General features: G+C 37.8%; 1 protein-coding gene across 1 annotated transcript in view; it reads right to left on the minus strand.

Moving 5' to 3' along the window:
• LOC130682053 (kelch-like protein 4) overlaps positions 1 to 21,243 on the minus strand; it is an 86,445-nt gene that overhangs the window by 31,919 nt on the left and 33,283 nt on the right. Inside the window, exons 2-3 of the mRNA XM_057496187.1 lie at positions 534 to 701; positions 29 to 165 (exon numbers count right to left, since the gene is read on the minus strand). Coding sequence (XP_057352170.1) covers positions 29 to 165; positions 534 to 676 — 280 coding nt within the window. The 5' untranslated portion in view covers positions 677 to 701. The remainder of the gene's footprint in view (positions 1 to 28; positions 166 to 533; positions 702 to 21,243) is intronic.

Consider the following 21,243-nt stretch of genomic DNA (forward strand, 5'->3'; position numbering starts at 1 on the left):
AATCAGCTAATACATACCAAGCACTTACCTGTGTAAGCATACTGAACCAAGGAGTTAAGTGCATTAGGATCAATTCCTTCCATCTTGACCTCTTCTTGTGTGGCTTCACACATGTTGGTAGTAAACATCACAGCAAAATAATCTGACATAGCACTGAGAACCAACCTGGAAATAGAAATGTTTCGCAGGAACTTAAATTAGTCCATAATCTCACAGAAAAGCATGAAATGCAGACGGTAAGTTTGTAACACTGGTAACTCTGTTTTCTGCATAAACCTTTCCCAGTTCATTAAAGTGCTATGAATTAGAAAGGTAAAATGAGTTGATTTTCTTTTAGAGGGTTCAATTTCTCCCTAGCTTAACTCTTCTAAGTATCACACAGGGCGATGGATCAAATATGCTACTGCTTTTTCAATACAGGAAGATAAACATCCGTTTTCCTTAGTGTTCCAATTTGTAATCAATGGACTGATTTTTGTTGATTCATACTTGGTTATACTCACCAAATGTTTTGTCTGCATAAGGATACTTACCGATGGGCTGGGATTCGCATGTTTCCAGCAACGAGTATCACATCACACAGTCTTTTCTCTTTCCAGTAGTCCTCTATTTTATGGAGAGTTTTCTCTGCATGGTTTACAGCACGGAACTCCTCCTCAGATCTGCTGACATCCATTTTTTCAGGGTGTTGTGTATCTAATCTAAAAGGGGGTGAGAGTGAGAATATGTGAGTGCAAATGTCCCATGGAAATTTAGACATATCAACTACAAGAAATATATTGTATTAAAGTAAAACTGAAATTTGCCCTCCGATTTTAAATATTTCACTGTGATTACTACCTAACCTTCCATCAAAGTGATGTGTCATGATTAGTATTTATATGTGGCATGGAACCATAAAGGGGTATGGTTTAGCTGCAGGGCTACTGGTAACTGCCATATGAACAATCATAAACTTCAAAATACCACCCTTTCTTTGATTTTTATTGGTATCACAGCTTTGCCATTAGGCATGAAATTGTAGGCATGATTTAAAATATTTTTCAAGTTTGAAAGGTATCAAAGTACTCATAACATATGAGAAATATTTCTTGAAGAATCTCAAGCCTGAGAGTTTGGTTACACTCTACATGTCAATCCCATTAAGAAAATATACAACTTCCATCTTTTATATCTTTTCTCAGATTTAACGGGATACAATTGACGTACAGCATTGAATAATTTTAGGTGTACAATATGATTATTTGAAACTATATATTGTATATGATTACAATAAGTTTAGTTAGAGCACCCACCACTTCACATAGTTACTATCTTTTGTGTGTGTGGCAGGAACATTTAAGATATACTCTCTCAGCAATTTTCAAGTGTGCAATACAGTATTGTTAAGTATAGTTACCATGCTGTACATTAGATCCCCAAAACTTACTCATCTTCTAACTGGAAGTTGTACCTTTTGACTATTTAGGCAAATATGGTAACTGTTGAATTTACAATAAGGGAAGCTGTTTATATGTCCTTTCAACATCACACAACAGCAGAATTTAAATACTAACACAAGTACATAGAGGCTTACAATCAGTAGAAACTTAAAAATTTGACGGTTGGATGAACACACTTAGATACTTTGATTGTTACCTTTCTTGCTTCCAGGCATCATTTTCCAACCACCCAGTTAAGATTAATTTTAAGTTCCCCCACCCCCAATTCAGCCTGTGCTTTTTTAAATACAATTGGTCCAGGGCAACATTACTCTTTGTTTAGTTCAAATAAATGATTCACCTCTGAATCTTCTTTGGGACTTTAAGTTACTCTACTATATGGATCAGCAGGATAGCATGATATGAATATCTTTAAAATTGCCTGCTACAAAATGAGCCTGTTTTCGTCTGTTTGGGAAAGGAACAATCCCTTGTCACCACAGACTGGAAAGCATTTCGGTTTCAGTCAACTCACTTATCTTAATCTTTACTCTGCTCAGGTAATGGTTTGATTGACACTGAATCAATCAAACATCAAATGTCTAATTATCTTAGATATCCTCACATATACTCCACCATGTATTAGAATGGGCATATTGTAAAGGAGGAATATGTTTGGGAAGTTCTGGCCAGGAAATAATTTTATTCTGTGAATGTTCTTCAGCCTAATTTGGTTAAGGATACAAAAGTATCTTTAATTTAATCTTGTTACATAAGGAATGAAGTTAGATTTTTATTTGACATCCTTTTACTTTTTTAATGTAAGCATTTATAACTACAAATTATCTTCTTAGCACTGCTTTTGCTGTATCCTGTATGTTTTGGTATGCTGAGGCTTCATTTCCATTGACTCAAGATATTTTCTAATTACACCTGTGATTTCATCTTTGCCCTATTGATGGTTTAAGCGTGTCTTGAAATGTCCACATATTGGGGGATTTTCTAATTTTCCTTCTATTAATTTTTGTTCATGCCATTGTTATCAGAAAAGTTACTTTGCATCATCTACATTTTTAATGTATTAAATTTTGCAGTCAAAGTACAATCTAATTTTGAGAACGTCCCAATGCACTTGAGAAAAATCTGTATTTTTCTATTATTTGATGGACTGTTCTCTGTAGGTCTGTTAGGTCAATTAATCTATAGTACTGCTGAAGTCCTCCATTTCCTTATTGAAGTCATGTCTGATTGTTCTTTGGATTTTTTATACTGGGGTATCGATATTACTATAGTTCCATCCAATATCATTGTAGCTCCATCTAATTCTCCCTTCAATTCTGTCAGTGTTTGTTTCATATATTTAGGAGATCTGGTGTTTGTTGCTTCTATCTTTATAATTATTATATCTTATTAATAAATAACCCTTTTATCAGTATCATCTCATTTGTTTTTTGTAATAGCTTTTGACTTATCCTATTTTGTTTGATATAATATAGCTACTCCTGCTTTTTTGGTTGCTATTTACATGAAATATATATTGCATCCTTGACTGTTCTTAATCTGAAGTGAATTTCTTCCAGATAGCATAAAAGAATCTATTGAAAAGTCTTTAAAAAATATCTGTTCTGCCAATCCATGTCCTTTGATAGGGAAGCTTAATCCATTGATATTTAAAGTAATTACAGATAGAGGAGGTCTTAAAATTGCCATTACGTTCTTTGTTTTCTATATGTGTTATAATAACTTTTTGTTCCTCATGTACTCCATCACTGCCTTTCTTTCTTGTTTATTTGATTTTTTTGTAGTAAAATGTTTTGATTCTTTCCCCATTTCCATTTGTGGTGTTTTATAGCTGTTTTCTTTGCGGTTACCATGGAGATTACATATGACATTGTAAAGTCATAACAATCTTGTAATCTGATACCAACTTAACTTCAGTCACATAGAGAAACTGTTATGCTCCTCCCTTTCTGTTACAGACACCACAAATTACATTTTAATATACTGCATAGCCATAGATTTATAATTGTGTTTATTTGACTTTCAAATTCTGTAGAAGAATAAATGGTAGAGTTATGAACCAATATTACAATAATACTGGTTTTTATATTTGTCATGCATCTTCCTTTATCTGAGGACATTGCATTTTTGTTTGGCTTCGAGCTACTGTGCAGCATCCTTTCATTTCAACTTGACAGACTCCCCTTAACATTTCTCGTTGGACAAATCTAGTGGTAATAAAGTGTCTCAGTATTTGTTTATCTGGAAGTATCTTAATTTATCACCCACTTTTGAGGGACAGTTTTGCCAGATACACAATTTTTAGCTGATATATTTAAACTGCTGAAAGGAAAAAATGTTATCATCCCAGTGCTTTCTACCCTGCAAAGTTTCTGCTGAGGGAACCACTGATTGATGATTCCTTGTATTGATGAGTTACTTCTTTTTTGCTGCTTTCAAGATGCTCTGTCTTTTACTTTTGATGGTTTGACTACAGTGTGTCTTATCTGAGTCTCTGGGTTTATCTTACTTGGAGTCATTTAGCTACTTGTACTTTAAATCTATATCTTTCCTCAACTTTGGGTAATTCTCTGCCATTATTTTTTCAAAGAAGCTCTCTGATCCTTGTTCTCTCTCTTCTCTGTCTGGGATTTCAGTTATGCATATATTGTTCTGTTTGATGATGCCACACAAGTCTCTAAGGATATATTCATTGTTTTTCATTATTTTTCCTTGGCATGTCTCAGATTTGATAATTTCATATACTCTGTTCAGAGATTCTTTCTTTTGCTGGTTCAAGTCTCTTGTTGAAGCCTTCTAGTGAACTTTTCAATTCAGAATTATATTTTTCAGCTCCGATTTTTCTTTGCCCTTTTTTATAATTTCTATCTCTTTGTTGATATTCTTATTTTGTTTATATACTGTTTCCATGATTTCTTTTAGTTCTTCTGCTATGTTTTTTCCTTTAGCTCTTGGAGGATATTTAAGATAGTTGTTTAAATTCTTCGTCTAAAAAGTCTGAAATCTGTGGTTCTTTAGAGTCAGTTTTTGGATGTTTATTTTGCTCCTTCTTAATGAGCCCTGTTTCCACGTTTCTTTATCTGCCTGGTGATCTCTTGTTAAAATTGGGTTTTGGGAAAACAGGCACCTTTCCTAATCTTTGCATAATGGCTTTGTGTGGGAGATATCTTTCACTAATCAGCCCAACATGAAGGTTTAAGGATTTCTCAGGCCTTTTCTGGGTATGCAATTTTTGTGGGCTTGCATGTGTGTTTTTTACCCCCATCTCTCATGAATATGGCTGCTTACACATGTCTTAATTTATCTAAGTCTCACTCCTGCTTCTTGAGGCCTTAGATATTCTATTTATTCCTTTCTTCATAATCTGTTACCCCCAGTTGTCTGTAGGTCTCCAGGCCCTCTGCAGTTCTCATGTGCTATGGTGTCTGCCACTCTCTCCTGTGTTTTCCAACCTCAGATCCAAACTATGCTGCCATTCTCATCTGAGTTATGATTTAGGCAACACTGAAATCAGTTCTTAGGTAGCCTAGAGACAGGACAGAATATTTCAAACAAGTTCAACTCTTGTCCTTGTATCCTGAAGGGGAAATAAAAAAAATAAGTTGCATTCTTCCAACTATGCCATGCCACCCTGGGAAGGGGGTGGTACAAGAGCAAGCATCAAGGCCATGAAACTTCCTACTGACTTGAAAGTGACTTTTCCTTCATTGGGCATTTGTTTGGTTGCTGCATATCTTTGCCTTGTTTCCAGAGCTCCCATAAAGCTATTTTAATCAGTCTGTAATTATTTACTTCATGTTTCCAGTGGGGAACAAGAGTCTGGACCTCCTTATTCAACCATTGTGCTGTCATAACAGAAGCTTAGATTGTCTGATTTTATTTAATTGCAAAATATTTGAGGCTCCTGTGTTTTCCTGAGTAGCAGTTTTTAAAACAGACATCAGAAAAATTAATCTTTGAGATTCCATTTGCTGTAAAACTATTTTCTAACTATTTTATTTTGAGAAAGAATGGAAGGCTTTATCTTCAAGAAATCAGTGTGAGTGTTAATTTTGGCAGCCTATTTAGAAGGCTACTTGGCAATATAAATTAAAAAAATTAAAACATATGTATTCTGTAAAGAATTCTTGGGGAGCCTCAGAGAAGCCTCCTAGTTCACAGCTTGAAATCTGAATGCAATTATATTAGAGAGTGTGCCTTTTACCACAGTTCAAATGTTGTAAAAGTGCAGAGTGACGAAGTGCTAACAGAGAGTATATAACTTAATATTTATGCATTTCTGTTCTCTAAGAGCTTCGTAACCCTTTTGGATTTTTTTTTTGTCAAAAGTTCATTCTATTTTTCAAGTGAGCCATGGAGGTTAAATGGAAACTCAGCCTTCTAATGGTGATCCATTAGAAGGATATAATATGTTTTCATATAATAAGTTTCAAAACTCATTATAGAAAGGATGATGTTCTTACTGAAGGAATACAAAGCTGCACCCAAAAAATTAATTTCTGTTTTCTTTTTGATACTCAGTGATACTTGACCATCAGAGAAACATTGCTTTCTGAAATCCAGAGGACAACCTTCTTGCTTAAATGAAATGTTTGTACTGACTCTTTCTTGGAGAGCTATTAAAGCTTTATCTATGTGCTTTACCTGGAAAATAGAAGGCACCCAGTAAATGACTGATGAATGCATTAATTTATGTACATTTTAATGCTACTGCAGCTTGAACTTTACTACATGTGGAGTCATGGAAATGGACAAAATGAACCTCAGAAACAAATCACAAACTTAAAGTTTTCTCTTGCTAACATAACTGCGGTACATAATGAGAGGTTTGGCATCATGCAGATTTTTTGATTCTGGGTGGCATAGATTAAGCCAACATTCTAAGCCTAGAGTAGATAGAGAATTTTCTCTTAAGAAATGAGGTATCTATCATTTTGTGTAAAATAAACAGTTTAATAAATCACAGGTTAACATATTTTAAGATACACTGTTTTAAATGAGTGAAATTATTATTTGAAAAGAAATATTATATATGGATAATATAAAGCAAGAGTCTACAAGGATTCCACTAAACCCAAAGCTTATGGCCATCTATGAAGGTGAGATAGGGACCATGGGTTTAGGCAGAGTAGGGTGGCGGCCTCCAGAGAAAAAGCAGAGCAAGACAGTTACAGTCAGAACAATGTAACAATATGCCAAGAAGTCCCTATAGAAACTGTGTTAAGCACTACGCAAAGTCAGAGTCACACTCATTCTCTAGGGTAAAGATACCAGACCAGGAATATAGACATCTTCAGTGAGATCAGTTAAAGCTCAAAAGGCCAGGAGCAACTTGGCCTGGAATGTTTGAGTGTTCTGCAGATAAAGAGAAATGTCTCAGCATAACCCGTGACTTCACTGTATCAATTTAGATCATGACACTGTAAAATTTACCTTAGCCTGCTAAAAGGCCTAGCTTATTTTAACTGTACATATGTGCTGTATTTCCTTCTCTAATGCTAATCAAGTAATCTGCAACCTAGTAAAAAGATGAATTTAGTAAGCAAGCCCAACTATAAAGAGCCCAAGGCGTTAAGAAGTAAGATTCTTAACACACTTTAGCAAACAGGCAAAAACCCAGCCCATCTTCGGCGCAGGACAGGCAGTCTTAATTGACATGCTCCCAGAGGAAAACTGCTATCCTGAGAAAGAATCAGAGCAGCAAATTTCTTCTGTTGCTCATCCAAAATGATGAGCATTCTGGGACCAGTCTGCACCCCTAGCCCTTTACCCCTATTCCTGAAAATCCTCCTTCCCGCATAAAACCCTTAGACAACGAGCCAACCACGGACTCTCTTGCCCCTCCTGATGTGACCCAGGAGTTAGGTCCTCTCACTTTATCTCTAAATAAAAGCCTCTACCCCTGCTCTCCTACCTTGGGTGTTTGCTAAGTTCATTCTTCGACTCTGCAAACAAGAACCCCAGCATCAAAAGCATATTTATTATTGATGTTTAGGATAATATACTTTTAGGACTCTGTACATTATACATTTATATACTATACATTATATATTAAGGACTCTAACATGTATTTGATCTTGGATTTATAGTTTCCAGAATTATTAGAAAATAAATTTATGTTTTTTAAGTCACAACGTCTGTGGTATTTTATTGTGGCAGTCCTAACAAACTAATGCAAACCATATATAAAATCATATATGTTAAATAAGGTCAGATAATTTTTTGCATGACGATGTGAAAATTTGCTGAAAGAAACTGTATGTATTGAATAATAAAATCAAAATAGTTATAGCAGATGTTAAAAATGTATCATTGCATATTACATTAATTGTATTGAAAAAATAAAATTTGAGAGGAGTCAGCATGGTGTAGTCATTAAGAACTTAGGCTTTTTGCTCAGATCAATGGTCAATTTCATTCACAACACTTAAATTTCTTAACAGTTACTTAATAAACTTCCCTACTGCTTAACTCTTTCCATCTGTGAAATAGTACCAAATCCAAATAGGTATTTTAAAATACAATAGGAAATACTCATTAAAGATTAGATGTCATAATCACCACCAGCAGAAGCAGCCCCACGACCACTGTCAACATCACTGTCATAGTCACAGTGAAAGCAACAGGGGCAAAAAACAAAAACCAAGGTAGCCTTAGAAGGATACAGAACGAATATAGGCGAGCTTATTAACCATGAAGTATAGACATGAGCTGGATGAGTAGAAAAGAGTGAGAAAGGCATTTAAGAAATGGAGAACAAGGTGAACAAAAGCTTATAAATGTTTTAGCTGCTGTTACTTGCCCCAGCTAGATTTCCCTAGGATGTTAGAAGGAACACAGGAAGAGCCAAATCAAAAGTAGACTATGAACAGGGGTTAAACACAAGGAAAAGCAAAGGCCATTTACCAAATCTGATATGTGCAATGAAAACTCAGAAAAAGGATATCTGGGGTCAGGAACTGAGTCAATAATTAGAAGCTGCTCGTAATGTGTTAGTTTCAAGGTTCGGTTCTAGATTACAGCTCACAGTGACTTGACAAAGAAACGGGGAGAGTGAAAGTAGTTAGCATCTGGCTGCAGAGAGGCCCCTTATGAAGGTCTTGCCTGAGTAAAAGAATGGCAATTCTGAGCCAGAGGCCTGGCAGCAGAAAAGTGCACAGCATATTCAGCGCCAGTATTTGACTAACTTGACTGGCATATAGAGATTACACAGGAAACAAAAGTGAGAGCAACAAGTAGCAACCGCATGTGAGATTTAGTGAGATACAGTAAAGACTAGAAAGAGAAATACAGAATTGTGTTTTGAACACAAGCAGGATCAGAATAATTTGGTGATCTTTTTTGTTTGTTGTGTTTATTTGGGGGAAGTTATTTAACTAAAGGGAACCTCATGCTTTGTTGTTTTTGTTACATCATGCTAGGCAAAAAGTATCTGAAAAGATGTTAATAAATCCTTAGTAATGAGACAGGGAGATGTGAAGACTGGTTATGCAAAGTTGGTTTGAAGCTGGTGAAAGCGTTATTAGGTAGTGATCGCTAAGGCTTTGCGGTTTTCAGTGAGTAAAGTAAGGGAGGTATGACCCTATTCTAAAAAATATCTTTTCGATTTTTCTGATAGGAATTACATTTTTGATTCTACCCAAAATTTTCCCATTACATACAAATCTATTTCTATTCAAATAATAAATTTACACTACCAATAACAAATGAACAATTATGGAGTTCTGACTAATAAGTTATGAGATCTGGTGTAATCATTTCCAAGTAATGGAGCCAGATCACTCCTTGAGTATTGGGTACATGCCGGTACGAGATTCCTTCAGGAGAGATTGTGATGATTAAGGTACACTTTCCACGTTTCCCATAATATACTGAATCCGCGATGTCAAGTGTTTCATTTAACATAAGTAGAAAAGTTGTTAAGGCTTAAAATAAAACACATTGAAGTATTTCAAATGTGAAGATCTATACTTGTTTCCAATATGTTTGTAAATCACCCAGGAATGCATGCATTTTTTCCCCCTTTTTGGTATCACAGAAGTCTATTTGTTATGTGTAAAAAGACTCATTAGCATCCTCCTTTCTCAAGCTTCCTTGGTATATCCTTAATGTTGTATTAAAAAAAACTGAAGTTAAGGTTGATGTGTATGCAAATATGCATGACACAGTTCTGCTCATCTTAGTGTAAGCATGCTACCAAGTATTTTAAGTCAATATCAGGATCAAGTCCTAGACCTAGATGTATATCTAAAGATGAGAAAGAAAAACATACATTCTCATTTATGCCTCAAAAGACACTGTAAAAGTGATATATATATTGTGAAATACAAAATTAAACTTTACGTATCATCAAATAAAGACAAAAGAATATATTTTTAAAATTCTTCTCAGGAGAGATCTGGAAACTGAAGTGTGGCTACCTAGAGTACCCTGAATTCTAAATAGTTTTTGGTTTTGCTGCCCCTTTTTAGTTTTGAAATAAAATACAATGAAGAGACTAAGCCACAGTACAAAGCAAGCACAACTATGGATAGTGAATTTTACTGACAATTGTTACACAAAAATGTTAGTTCTTAAATAATTGCTTTTGAAGTAGTACTTGTGCCTGCTCTCTCTTCATTGTAAAATACAGTTAAAGATTTTCTACCCATTTTATACATCTAAAGGAACTATGATCAATTAGGTAATAGGAACAGGTTGTGTGTCACGCTAACAAATTTTAATGTGGGTAATGTGCAAATGTCTTCAAAATAGGCATTCTTTAAGCAAAAATAAATACCTGCAAGCTAAGTGAAGAAATTTCTTGATAAAAATAGACTATGCTTTTGTGGATAAAATTGTAACATTTCCAGAATATCTCGCCTGGCTTTAGAACATTTGCATTTTAATACGCGTTCAGTGGTGGAAAGAAGTATGGCTTTAGTGCATTATCATCATTCCTCAGGTATGGACAGAAGTTCATCTCCATATCAATGGGTAACTAACTACCTGGCAAGGAGGACTTATCTGTACCTGAGAGGTGAGGCAGAGGGCCAGTTTTGCTTCTGCTAGAGCAGGAAAGAGAGAATGGCCTGGACTGCAGTTTGTGAGCAATAAACGGATTTTAAACTTTATTTCTACCTTTGACTGATTTCGGTTTTTACAGGTATTTTACCCCAGGATTTCCTCTCCCCAGACTTAGACCTGGTGTAGTCGGCAGGATTTCTCTGAACCCGAAATCTGTTATAATGGGCTCGACCTTTGGGTGGGTCGCCCCAAGAAATAATGGGGAGAAGTGGCGCTCGCGTTGAGGGACATGTGTCTACCCTCGTGTGGTCGTGAAGGCACCACCACCGCTGCTGGCCGCGCCAACCCCAGCCTGTTGCCCGAGCCTAAGGCTACTGCTTCTGCCACCGCTGCTGCTTCTGCTGCTGGCTGGAGCCTGGTCACAACTATGGGAAGGAGCAGAGGTCCGGGTCACCTTGATAGAAGAGCAACTGGCTGCTGTGTACCACACCTTGCTAGCTACAGAGCCCACTGCTGGAGAAGCTCCAACTAAGGTAATAACCTATCCCATCGCGGGGTGGGTGAGCGACTGGACCCAAAGGCCATGGAGTGGCATGGCACAGACACCTATAGTATATCATGTGACTGGCCATTTGCCTTTGGCATCCCCGGGGAATAATGAAGCGGACACACTGGCCCAGGTGCGCTGGCTAGAAGGAAAGCCTGCCTCTGATGTGGCCCAATGGCTACATCAGCGTTTGTTGCACGTGGGGCAAAAGACAATGTGGGCTGTAGCCTGTCGGTGGGGCTTGCCACTGACCTTTGAAGAAGTCAGCCAAGCCTGGAAGGAGTGCCCTGCACATTGTGCAGATGAGCAAACCACCAAGAGGATCCTAGAACGTCTCTTTATAGCCTATGGCTGGTCGCTGCTGATTGAGATCAATCAAGGCACCCACTCTATTGCACATGCGTTGCAAGGATGAGTGCAGCAATTAGGAATAAAATGGACGTGGCCTTGGACATTTCAACACATGGACCAGCGATGGCAAGCTCTTCTGGCACCTTGGAGAAAAGGTCTGGAAGGAGGAATATTCCTCCTGCATATTCCTGGAATAACAGCAAATTGGCCCCCCACAATCATGGTTATTTGCTTCTACAGTCCTTGTGTCCTGGATGCGCTCCTTGGCTGCAGATGCTGCGTGATAGCGGGAATGGATGAGCTTTGACTTAATCTGCATGGGACTTTGAACCTAGCTGAATCCTCTGGCTTGAGAATTATCATGATTGTGTTGCTGTTGTCAAGAAAAAAATGCTTAAAGAGAGGCCTGACTTTGTCTACCGTTTGGTAAAAGTTTTGTGAGCAATCTAGCATGGTTGTTAGGAATGAATAAACAAGTGTAGAAACATATTTTGTGCTTAGTGAGAGACTGTGCTATAAAGTACATTTACTCAATCTGCGTAGGATGAATCCTCTAGCTTGAGGATTATCGAGATTTTATTGCTGTTGTTATTGTACATTATTAGATAGGTAGGAAGAGGGGGAATGAGTAAACTGTAAGGTGAGATATCTGGAGGGGTGGCCTGTGGGTAAAATTGTAACATTTCCAGAATATCTCACCTGCATATCAACAGGTGTTCAGTGGTGGAAAGAAGTATGGCTTTACTGCATCTGCATCATTCCTCAGGGGTAGAGAGAAGTACATCTCCATATCAATGGGTAATTACCTGGACAAGGAGGGCTTATCTGTACCTGAGAGGTGAGGGGGAGGGCTGATTTTGCTTCCGGTAGAGCAGGAAAGAGAGAGGGGACCGGACTGCAGTTTGTGAGCAATAAACGGATTTTAAACTTTATTTCTTCCTTTGACTGGTTTCAGTTTTTAGAGGTATTTTGCCCCAGGATTTCCTTTCCCTGGACTTACAGCTTTTTTACATCCAAAAGAGCTTTTGTCAAAATAACGAAATGAAAATTCCTTCCTGAGGGTGGAGTTGGGGCTGACAGAACTGACACTTGTTTCATTGGGTACCTGTTATGAGTCTATTTCTCTTCAGGGTTGCTATGTATTAGAAGACACTATTTGAACAACATCAGTTGTTCAATCTAAATTCAGTTTATAATGAACTATATACTTCATAATTTCAACTATGGTGAAAGCTCCCATGCAAATAAAAGTGTTTCCTTTCATCTACACTTATTGGAAAAGAAAGACTTATCCTCATACATTACTAATATAGTAATGTGAGGAATAACAATAAACTATTTATTATGTGTCAGTTATGAGCCAGGAAATACACTTGATATTTTCAAATGTATTGACCAATTTAATATGCATAGTCTGTGAGTTTTTATATTCCCATTTTTCACATATGCAAACAGGCCCAGAAAGAGTTAAAAATTGCCCAAAATTACATGGCTAGTAAATGAAGAGTTGGGTTTCAAACCAAGATCTGTCTTATGCTAAGGCTGATTTATTTCTAGTATTCCACAGTACCACTTAAGAACTTATACTGCATTTGACATTTAACTTGTAGGATATTTAGAATGTTTGTATTGTCTTCTAAACAGATGTAATCTAGGCTGGTACAGATAAGGTATATATTTATTCTAAATAAATTCTTAGAAAAGATACATTTGAGAAAGCAGTTAGTTCTATAATTTATGAAGCATAATATCAGAAGTTAACTTCTGAAAGCTTCATAGATCATGTATAATGGTGGTAAAATGTAATGACTACAAATTATTGACCTGGAAATCATGTTTTTAGCTCAAGATATTTTAAGGAAAGGAAGACAGGGTATTTAGGGATTGCTTGGCTTAGAAGTCATTTGAGAAGTGCCTTACTTTCCCGGGTTGACCTACTAATTTTAGCATTTTAGATCCTCTACTTAAAGAACTTGTTTCAGGAAGAGAGGACTCTTGAGGCAATGCCATTTACTGTTGTCTAAAAATGATCTCATCTGTGGATATTTTTAAAGAAAACCAATGCTCTTCACTACCAGATCTCAGAGGAGATGCATGTGAGGAGGGAATGACATTTTTCTTTGAAGCACTACTTTCAGCTTTATGATGAAGTGTTTTGATTTTGATTTCTATCTTTTGGACTCCTGTGCCAAATCATTGATTTGCGGTGAAACAGGAAATACAAGAAGAAACAAAAGCTGAATAATGGGTTTCCTCTTAATCTAATTAAGTTGGATGGCTTTATTGCTATTTGTATATACGCTTTATTCGAATACTGAAGCCATGTGCAGTGTTCTTGGTCCTTGGTCCTTTTCTCAGAAAGTGATGCTATCACCAAACCCAAAGAAGAGCTACTGATGATGTAACGGCAGAAGTAGAAACACTGAAGTGACTGCACCCACTCAGTGACCTGAGAATGCTCTGTTCAAAGCTGCACAGGTGATAACAATCCTCTAGGCCCATGTTTGGCACTCTCTGAACGTAACATCACTGTTTTGTTTGCTACTTACATTTTTCATATTTCTAAGTCATTTATAGAGCATCAAGTGAATCTGATCACATGTGTACTTATGACGATTAAAATATTCAGGGCCCGTGACTGTAGAATAGGATCACAAGCGGTATTTTTCAGAAGGTTATTATATGAAAGAATTGAAAGATAAGTTTCATTCATACATGGCATATAACTTTTTGAAAGAATATAACAATAGATTATTTTAGCTCTCAAAGCTGGATTAATTGGAATCTAAAAGAACAAACTATATTTTTTAGACTGAATTGAATGTTTCTGCGATTTTTTCCCTTTCATAGTCCTTATCAATTTGACACCTAGATATCTAGGCAAGGCAATGTGTCAGGATCCAGTCAGTTAATGGGAACTACAGAAGAGCAAATGAAATGAGTCTCAGAAAGCAAAGAGCCAGCCAACACAGGCAGATGGATGAGGAGGAAGTGGGAAGAGCTTTATGAAACAACAAGGCAGGGAGTCAAAAGTCTGAAGATATACTGAGGAGGAACCAATGGAAAAGAAGAATGTCACAATGAAACCATTATATATTATTTCATATCATATTTAAAATTACATCAATTTCAATAATCCATAGAGCAAATGAAGCACCTAGAACAAAACAACAAAATATGTGTGTCTTACTTCCCATAGTCTAGTGAAAAGATGGTTATTATTTCCAGTTCCCAAAGAAAGTTATAAATATCTCACTGTACATGGATTTTTTGGGAATTTTACTTTTCCATTTTTACTGTGCATCAAATATTCAGGACCCACTACTGGACAACAAGGAACTATGAAGGATCTAGCATTTTACTGGTCTTCAGATGGAAAAAGCATCAAACTTAAAGTATCAGAATCTATTATGTTAGGGTCATATATTTCCTTAATATTTCCATAACAGTGGGAATTTTAATTTTGTCCTCCCTCATTTGATTGGGTTAAAAGCTAAGCTAAGAGTTTAAACAATTATCAAAATAACATGCATTTTTTTTCTAATAAGCTTAGAGATTTTATTCACTTCTATCTCTTCCCTGGATTGGTACATTATCCCCTTTCTGATTATTTTGCAAAAATCGAAGGAGCTGACATTTAAAGAAGTAGATGAGAAAACTATTATCTTCTTTCCATTAAATTATTGGCTAGCTTTTCTTACTTAACCTATTCATTGTTAATTCATGGACCGATTACTTTTTCTTTTACAAAATGGAATGCCAAAATATCAGTATATTTTAATTCACATTAACTAGTATAACTGTCCTGTCAAACTTCATTAATTTGTACTTCACTAATTTAGAATTTGTAGTACTTTAAATAGAGGGTAGAATGATGCTGTTTAAAAGAATTTAGCAAGCCAAGCAAAAGCAAAGGTAAATACCAATTAAATAGAAGATACAGTTTTAAAGTATATTAGAAAAACTCATTTATAATCCAAAAATTTTACCCTAGTATGCACAGAGAAGAACAGTTCAGTTTTCATATACTCATTATAAATTATTCTTGACTAGACACTGAATTCATACTCTTACTTGGCCATATTCATTTTAATGATTTTATTTTTTTCCTAAACACTTAATGGAGGAATCCAAATCCCATTGCTACAATAACATCCTATCATCTAAGACTAGTTTGGGAAAAGAAACCAAATTTGAATGAACAGGCTTTTCCATACAGGAAAAGCATTATAAAGTTAATGTTCTAATCTATGGAATGATTCCTGTACAACAAATACCAAATGATGCGAAGATGACACTTACTCCGTATTTGTAGAAAGTGATATACTAAATGCTGACTCATTTGAACCAGCCAATATTTATTAAGAACCTGTTATATACAAGGCACTGTGCTGGTGTATCATGCACATAATATATGAAATAAGTATCACCTTCTATAGGTCATATAGTCAGATTCTCAAGAAATGTTCACACTCTCCTCTTGTCCTTTGTTTCTACATATATTAAAACAAATCATGAACCGAAAGAGAATACTGTTGCCTTAAGTAACCACTCCTTTACCCCCTCCAGATGTATTCTGTGTGCCTCAAACTTACCATAATTTGTTTTCTTCACTGAATTTCAGTTAAATTAACTTTTTGAATATGGAAAAGAAATTAAAGAGGAATACAGTTATATAAAAGTTAGGCACAGAGGGAAAAAGTTGGCAGCGTGAGAAGTGAGGCAAAAATCTCCACCCAAAAACACATATAATATGAAAATACAGCAAATACAACTAATGCTAAAAGAATGACCAGAAAGAAGATTGCGGCAGCCAGCCTCCATCTGGGAAAAAAGAATATCTCATGGAAAAGGGTAAGGTAACAAAGCTGCAATCCTGAAGAACCCAAGCCCTCCCCCCAGCTCACTGGTGATAAGAAGAGAAACAGAACGGGGAGACAGTAGAAGCCCAGGACTGCTAAATACTCAGCCCTGGAAATCTACTCTGGGAGCACAAACCCACATTGCATGGTGCTCTGGAGATTAGAGGAGTTGGAAAACAAAGACAGAAGGAATACTCAGAGAGACCGAGATTCCAGCTGCTAGTGGAGAACAGGATCCCACAACCGGCTTCTCTGGGTAAAAGAAAGACAGGCACTCTGAGAGACTTCCCAACACTGAGAGGGCTGCTAAGGGACAAGGATTACACAAGAGCTTACTGCTCAGAAGAAGGAACAGGTGGACAAAACTGCCCCAGCAGGTTGGGAACTTTTAGGAGCTTCAGGCATACATCACCCTGGCTGGCAACACAGCCCTGAGCCTCCTCACCATGATAGGCAGCCTTCCACTCCTTCCTCCCAGCCTGGGACTTGTGCACAAACCTGCTGCCTGTGCCATTGCACCAGGCCAGCCAGATGGCAGCCACATCTATGGCAGTCACAGGGGTATATCCCAGAGGCTGTTCCCTGAACTCATGGCTCACTGGCCCTGACAGTACAGACAGGCACTATGGCTTAGAAGCAGGAAAGAGCTCTGTCCTTCTCGCAGACATGGGTACTGATGCCTGTGACCACCCCCATAACACCAGGTACTGGGAAGCTCCAAAGAGTAGAGCTTCTGGGCACTAGAGGGTGTCATTTACACAAACCTAATATTCCACATTATCCAGCAGGGTTATGAAAAGGCAGAAGTACCTTGTTCAAACCAAAATCCCTCAAACACCAGAAAGAGGGCTCGGTGAAATTGAAATCACCAATATTCGTGACAAAGATTTCAAAATAAAAATAATCAATATGCTAATGGAGCTACGGAAAAGCATTTAATATCTCAGGGATGAATTCAAGAAAAAGATAGAAACTTTGAAAAATACAATCTGAAATGAAACACACAATGGAGGCACTTAAAAGCAGACTAGAAGAGGTAGAGGAGACAGTAAATGGAATAAAAATTAGAGAACAGGAATACAAAATAGCTGAGGCAGAGAGAGAAAAAAGGATCTGTAGGAATGAAAGAATAATAAGACAACTCTGTGACCAATCCAAACGGAACAATATTCACATTATAGGGGCACCAGAAGAAGGAGAGAAAAAAGGATAGATACTGCCTTTGAAGAAACAACTGGTGAAAACTTGCCCAATCTACAGAAGGATATAGTGTCTCAGGCCATCGAAGTACAGAGACCTCCCAACACAAGGGACTCAGGGAAGACAACAACAAACCACATAAAAATTAAAATGGAAAAGATCAAGGACAAGAACAATGTATTAAAAGCAGCCAGAGAGAGAAAAAAGATAACCTACACCTCCCAAGAAGTAACTCAGATGGCCAACAGACACATGAAAAGATGCTCATCATCACTAGTCATCAGGGAAATGAAACTAAAACCACAATGAGATATCATCTCACACCAGTAAGGATGGCCAGCATCGAAAAGACTAAGAACAACAGATGCTGGCGAGGATGCGGAGAAAGGGGAACCCCACTACACTGCTGGTGGGAATGTAAGCTAGTTCAACCATTGTGGAAAGCAAAATGGAGTTTCCACAAAAAGCTAAAAATAGAAATACTATTTGACCTGGGAATCCCACTCCTCGAAATTTACCCAAACAATACAACTTCCAGATTCAAAAAGACATATGCACCCCTATGTTTATCGCAGCACTTTTAACAATAGCCAAGATATGGAAGCAAACTAAGTGTCCATCAGTAGAGGAATGGGTAAAGAAAAAGTGGTACATATACACAATGGAATACTATTCAGAGGTAAGAAAGAAACAAATTCTACCATTTACAACAACATGGATGGAGCTGGAGGACATTATGCTCAGTGAAATAATCCAGGCGGAGAAACACAAGTGCCAAAATATTTCCCTCATTTGTGGAGTATAACAGCAAAGTAAAACGGAATGAACAAACAGCAGCAGACTCACAAACTCCAAGGGATTAGGAGTTACCAAATAGGAGGTGTGTGGGAGGGTTGGTGGGGAGGGAGGGAGAAGGGGATTGAGGGGTATTATGTTTAGTACACATTGTGTGGGGGATCATAGGGAGAACAGTAGCAAAGGGAAGGCACATAGTGGATCTGTAGCATCTTACTACACTGATGGACAGTGACTGCATTGGGGTATGGGTGGGGACTGGATAATATGGGTAAATATAGTAAACACATTGTTTCTTCATGTGAAACCTTCATAGGAGTGTATATCAATCATACCTTAATAAAAATTTAATTAATTAATTAATTAAAAAAAAAGATCACCTACAAAAGAAAACCCATCAAGCTATCATCAGACTTCTCAGAAGAAACCTCATAAGCCAGAAAGGAGTGGCCTGATATATTTAATGTGATGAAACAGAAGGGGCTTGAACCAAGAATACTCTTCAGCAGCATTACTATTTAAACTTGAAGGACGGATTAAACAATTTCTAGGTAAGAGAAGTTGAGAGAATGTCCCTCCCGCAAACCATATCTACAGTGTATTTTAAAGGGACTGTGGAAGTGCTCTAGATGGAAGTGCTCCTAAGGCTAAACAGCTGTCACCAGAAAAAATAAAACCACAGTAAAGGAAGCAGACCAATTAATTACTAACAAAATGCAAAATTAAATCAGCTGCACACAAAGGCAGTCAAGGGATACACAAACAGTACAGAATATGACACCTAACATATAAAGAGTGGAGGAGGAAGAAAAGGAAGGGAGAAAAAAAGAGTCTTTAGATTGTATTTGTAATAATGTAAAAAGCAAGCTAAGTTAGACTGTTAGATAGTAAAGAACCTGCCATTCAACTTTTGGTAACCATGAATCCAAAACCTTTAATGGCAATAAGTACAGATCTATTGATAATCACCCTTAAAGTAAATGGACTGACTGTACCAATCAAAAGACAAAGAGTTACAGAATGGATAAAAAAGAAAACCCATCTATATACTGCCTGCAAGTGACTCACATCAAAACCAAAGACATACACTGACTAAAAGTGAAGGGGTGGAAAAAGATATTTCATGCAAACGGTATGGAGAAAAAAGCAGGACTTGCAGTACTTCTATCAGATAAAATAGACTTTGAAACAAAGAAAGTAACTTGAAAAATATGGACATTATATAATGATAAGGGGGTCAGTCTAACAAGAGGATATAAACATTATAAATATCTATGCACCCAGCATAGGAACACCCAAATATGTGCAAAAAATACTACCAGAATTAAAGGGGGAAATAGAATGCAATAAGTTCATTTCAGGGGAATTTAACACAACACTCAATCCAAAAGGCAGATTAACTAGTCAGAAAAGAAATAAGGAGACATAGGAACTGAAGAACACACTAGAAGCAATGGATCTAACAGACATCTACACGACTCTATGCCCCAAAGCAACAGGATACACATTGCTCTCAAGTGCACCTGGAAAAATTTCCAGAACAGATCACACAGAGGGACAAAAAAGAGCCTCAGTAAATTAAAAAAATTGAATTTGTACCAAGCAACTTCTCAGACCACAAAGGTGTGAAAATAGAAACAAATTGTGCAAAAAAAAAAAGGCCCAGAATCATGGAGGCATAACAACATGCTCCTAAATAATCAATGGATCGATGACCAGGTGTAAACAGAGATCAAGCAATATATGGAGACAGAGGAAAACAACTCAATGCCCCAACTTCTGTGCAATGCAACAAAGGCAGTTCTAAGAGGAAAGTATACAGCAATACAGGCCTAGCTCAAGAAAGAAGAACAATCCCAAATGAACAGTCTAAACTCAGAATTAATGAAACTAGAAAAAGAAGAACAAATGAGGTCCACGTCAATAGAAGGAGGGACATAAAGAAGATCAGAGAAGAAATAAATAAAAATGAGAAGAATAGGGGGAGGCTCAAGAGGGTGGCGTGAGTAGGCTGGTGGAATACATTTTTGAAACTACAACAAATACAGCTATGCCTAAAAGAGAGATCAGAAGATAAAGTACAACAGCCAGGCAACACCTACATCTGCAAGAGCTCACCATCTCACGAAGAGGGTAAGATACAAATCCACGAACCAGTGGGACCCAAGCACCACCCCCACCCCAGCTCAACAACAGGAGGAAAGGAGTCAGAGTGGGGATGGAGTAGAAGCACAGGGCTGCTAAATAACCAGCCCTAGCAATCTGCACCAGGACCACAGACACACATTGCATGGTGTACTGGATATTAGGGAAACGGAAAAGTAAAATCCGAGATGGAGAGTGTGAGCTGGTCCCCACAGCCGGCTACTCTAGGACAAAAGAAGAGTGGATGCTTTTTAAAAGTCTTAAAGTGACAAGGGATTAACAGCTGGATGGAATCATCCAGGCACTCTCAACCCAGCAGGCTGGGCATCCTAATGAACTACAGGTGCCCCAACGCCCTGGGAGGTAACCCAGCCCTGAAGCCCCTCACAGAGACAAGCAGCCTGCCATTCATTCCCCTGGCTGGCACTACAAGCAATCCGGCTGACCTGCCATAACGGCAGAGTAGCCGGAGAGCGGCCCCATCCACAGCAACCACAGAGAGTCACCTCTCAGTGCGCAGCTAACCGGGACAGACCCAGAGACTGCTGCCAGTGCATAGCTGCTGGGCACAGACAGAGGAAGCTGGGGCAATATCTGGAAGGTATGAAGGGATGCTGTTCTTGCAGGAGAACACACGCTACATGTCTGCCACTCACTGTAGGGCTCTGGGCTATCCCGAGGGCTGCCCAGCCTTTGGCAGCTGAGGAACGTAACCCAGAGACTGCTCCCTGTGTGCGGGTAACTGACACACACAGCGGAGAAGGGCAAGGTGACCAGCAAGCAGGAAGTGACTTTGTTCTCCCAGGTGACATATGTGCCACCTGCCTATTACTACCTCTATTGCCATGAAAAGGCAGAAGAATCTGGTCCAGTCAAGAATCACACAGACAACCCC

This window comes from Manis pentadactyla, chromosome X (assembly GCF_030020395.1).
Source record: "Manis pentadactyla isolate mManPen7 chromosome X, mManPen7.hap1, whole genome shotgun sequence".
NCBI classification, from domain to species: Eukaryota; Metazoa; Chordata; class Mammalia; order Pholidota; family Manidae; genus Manis; species Manis pentadactyla.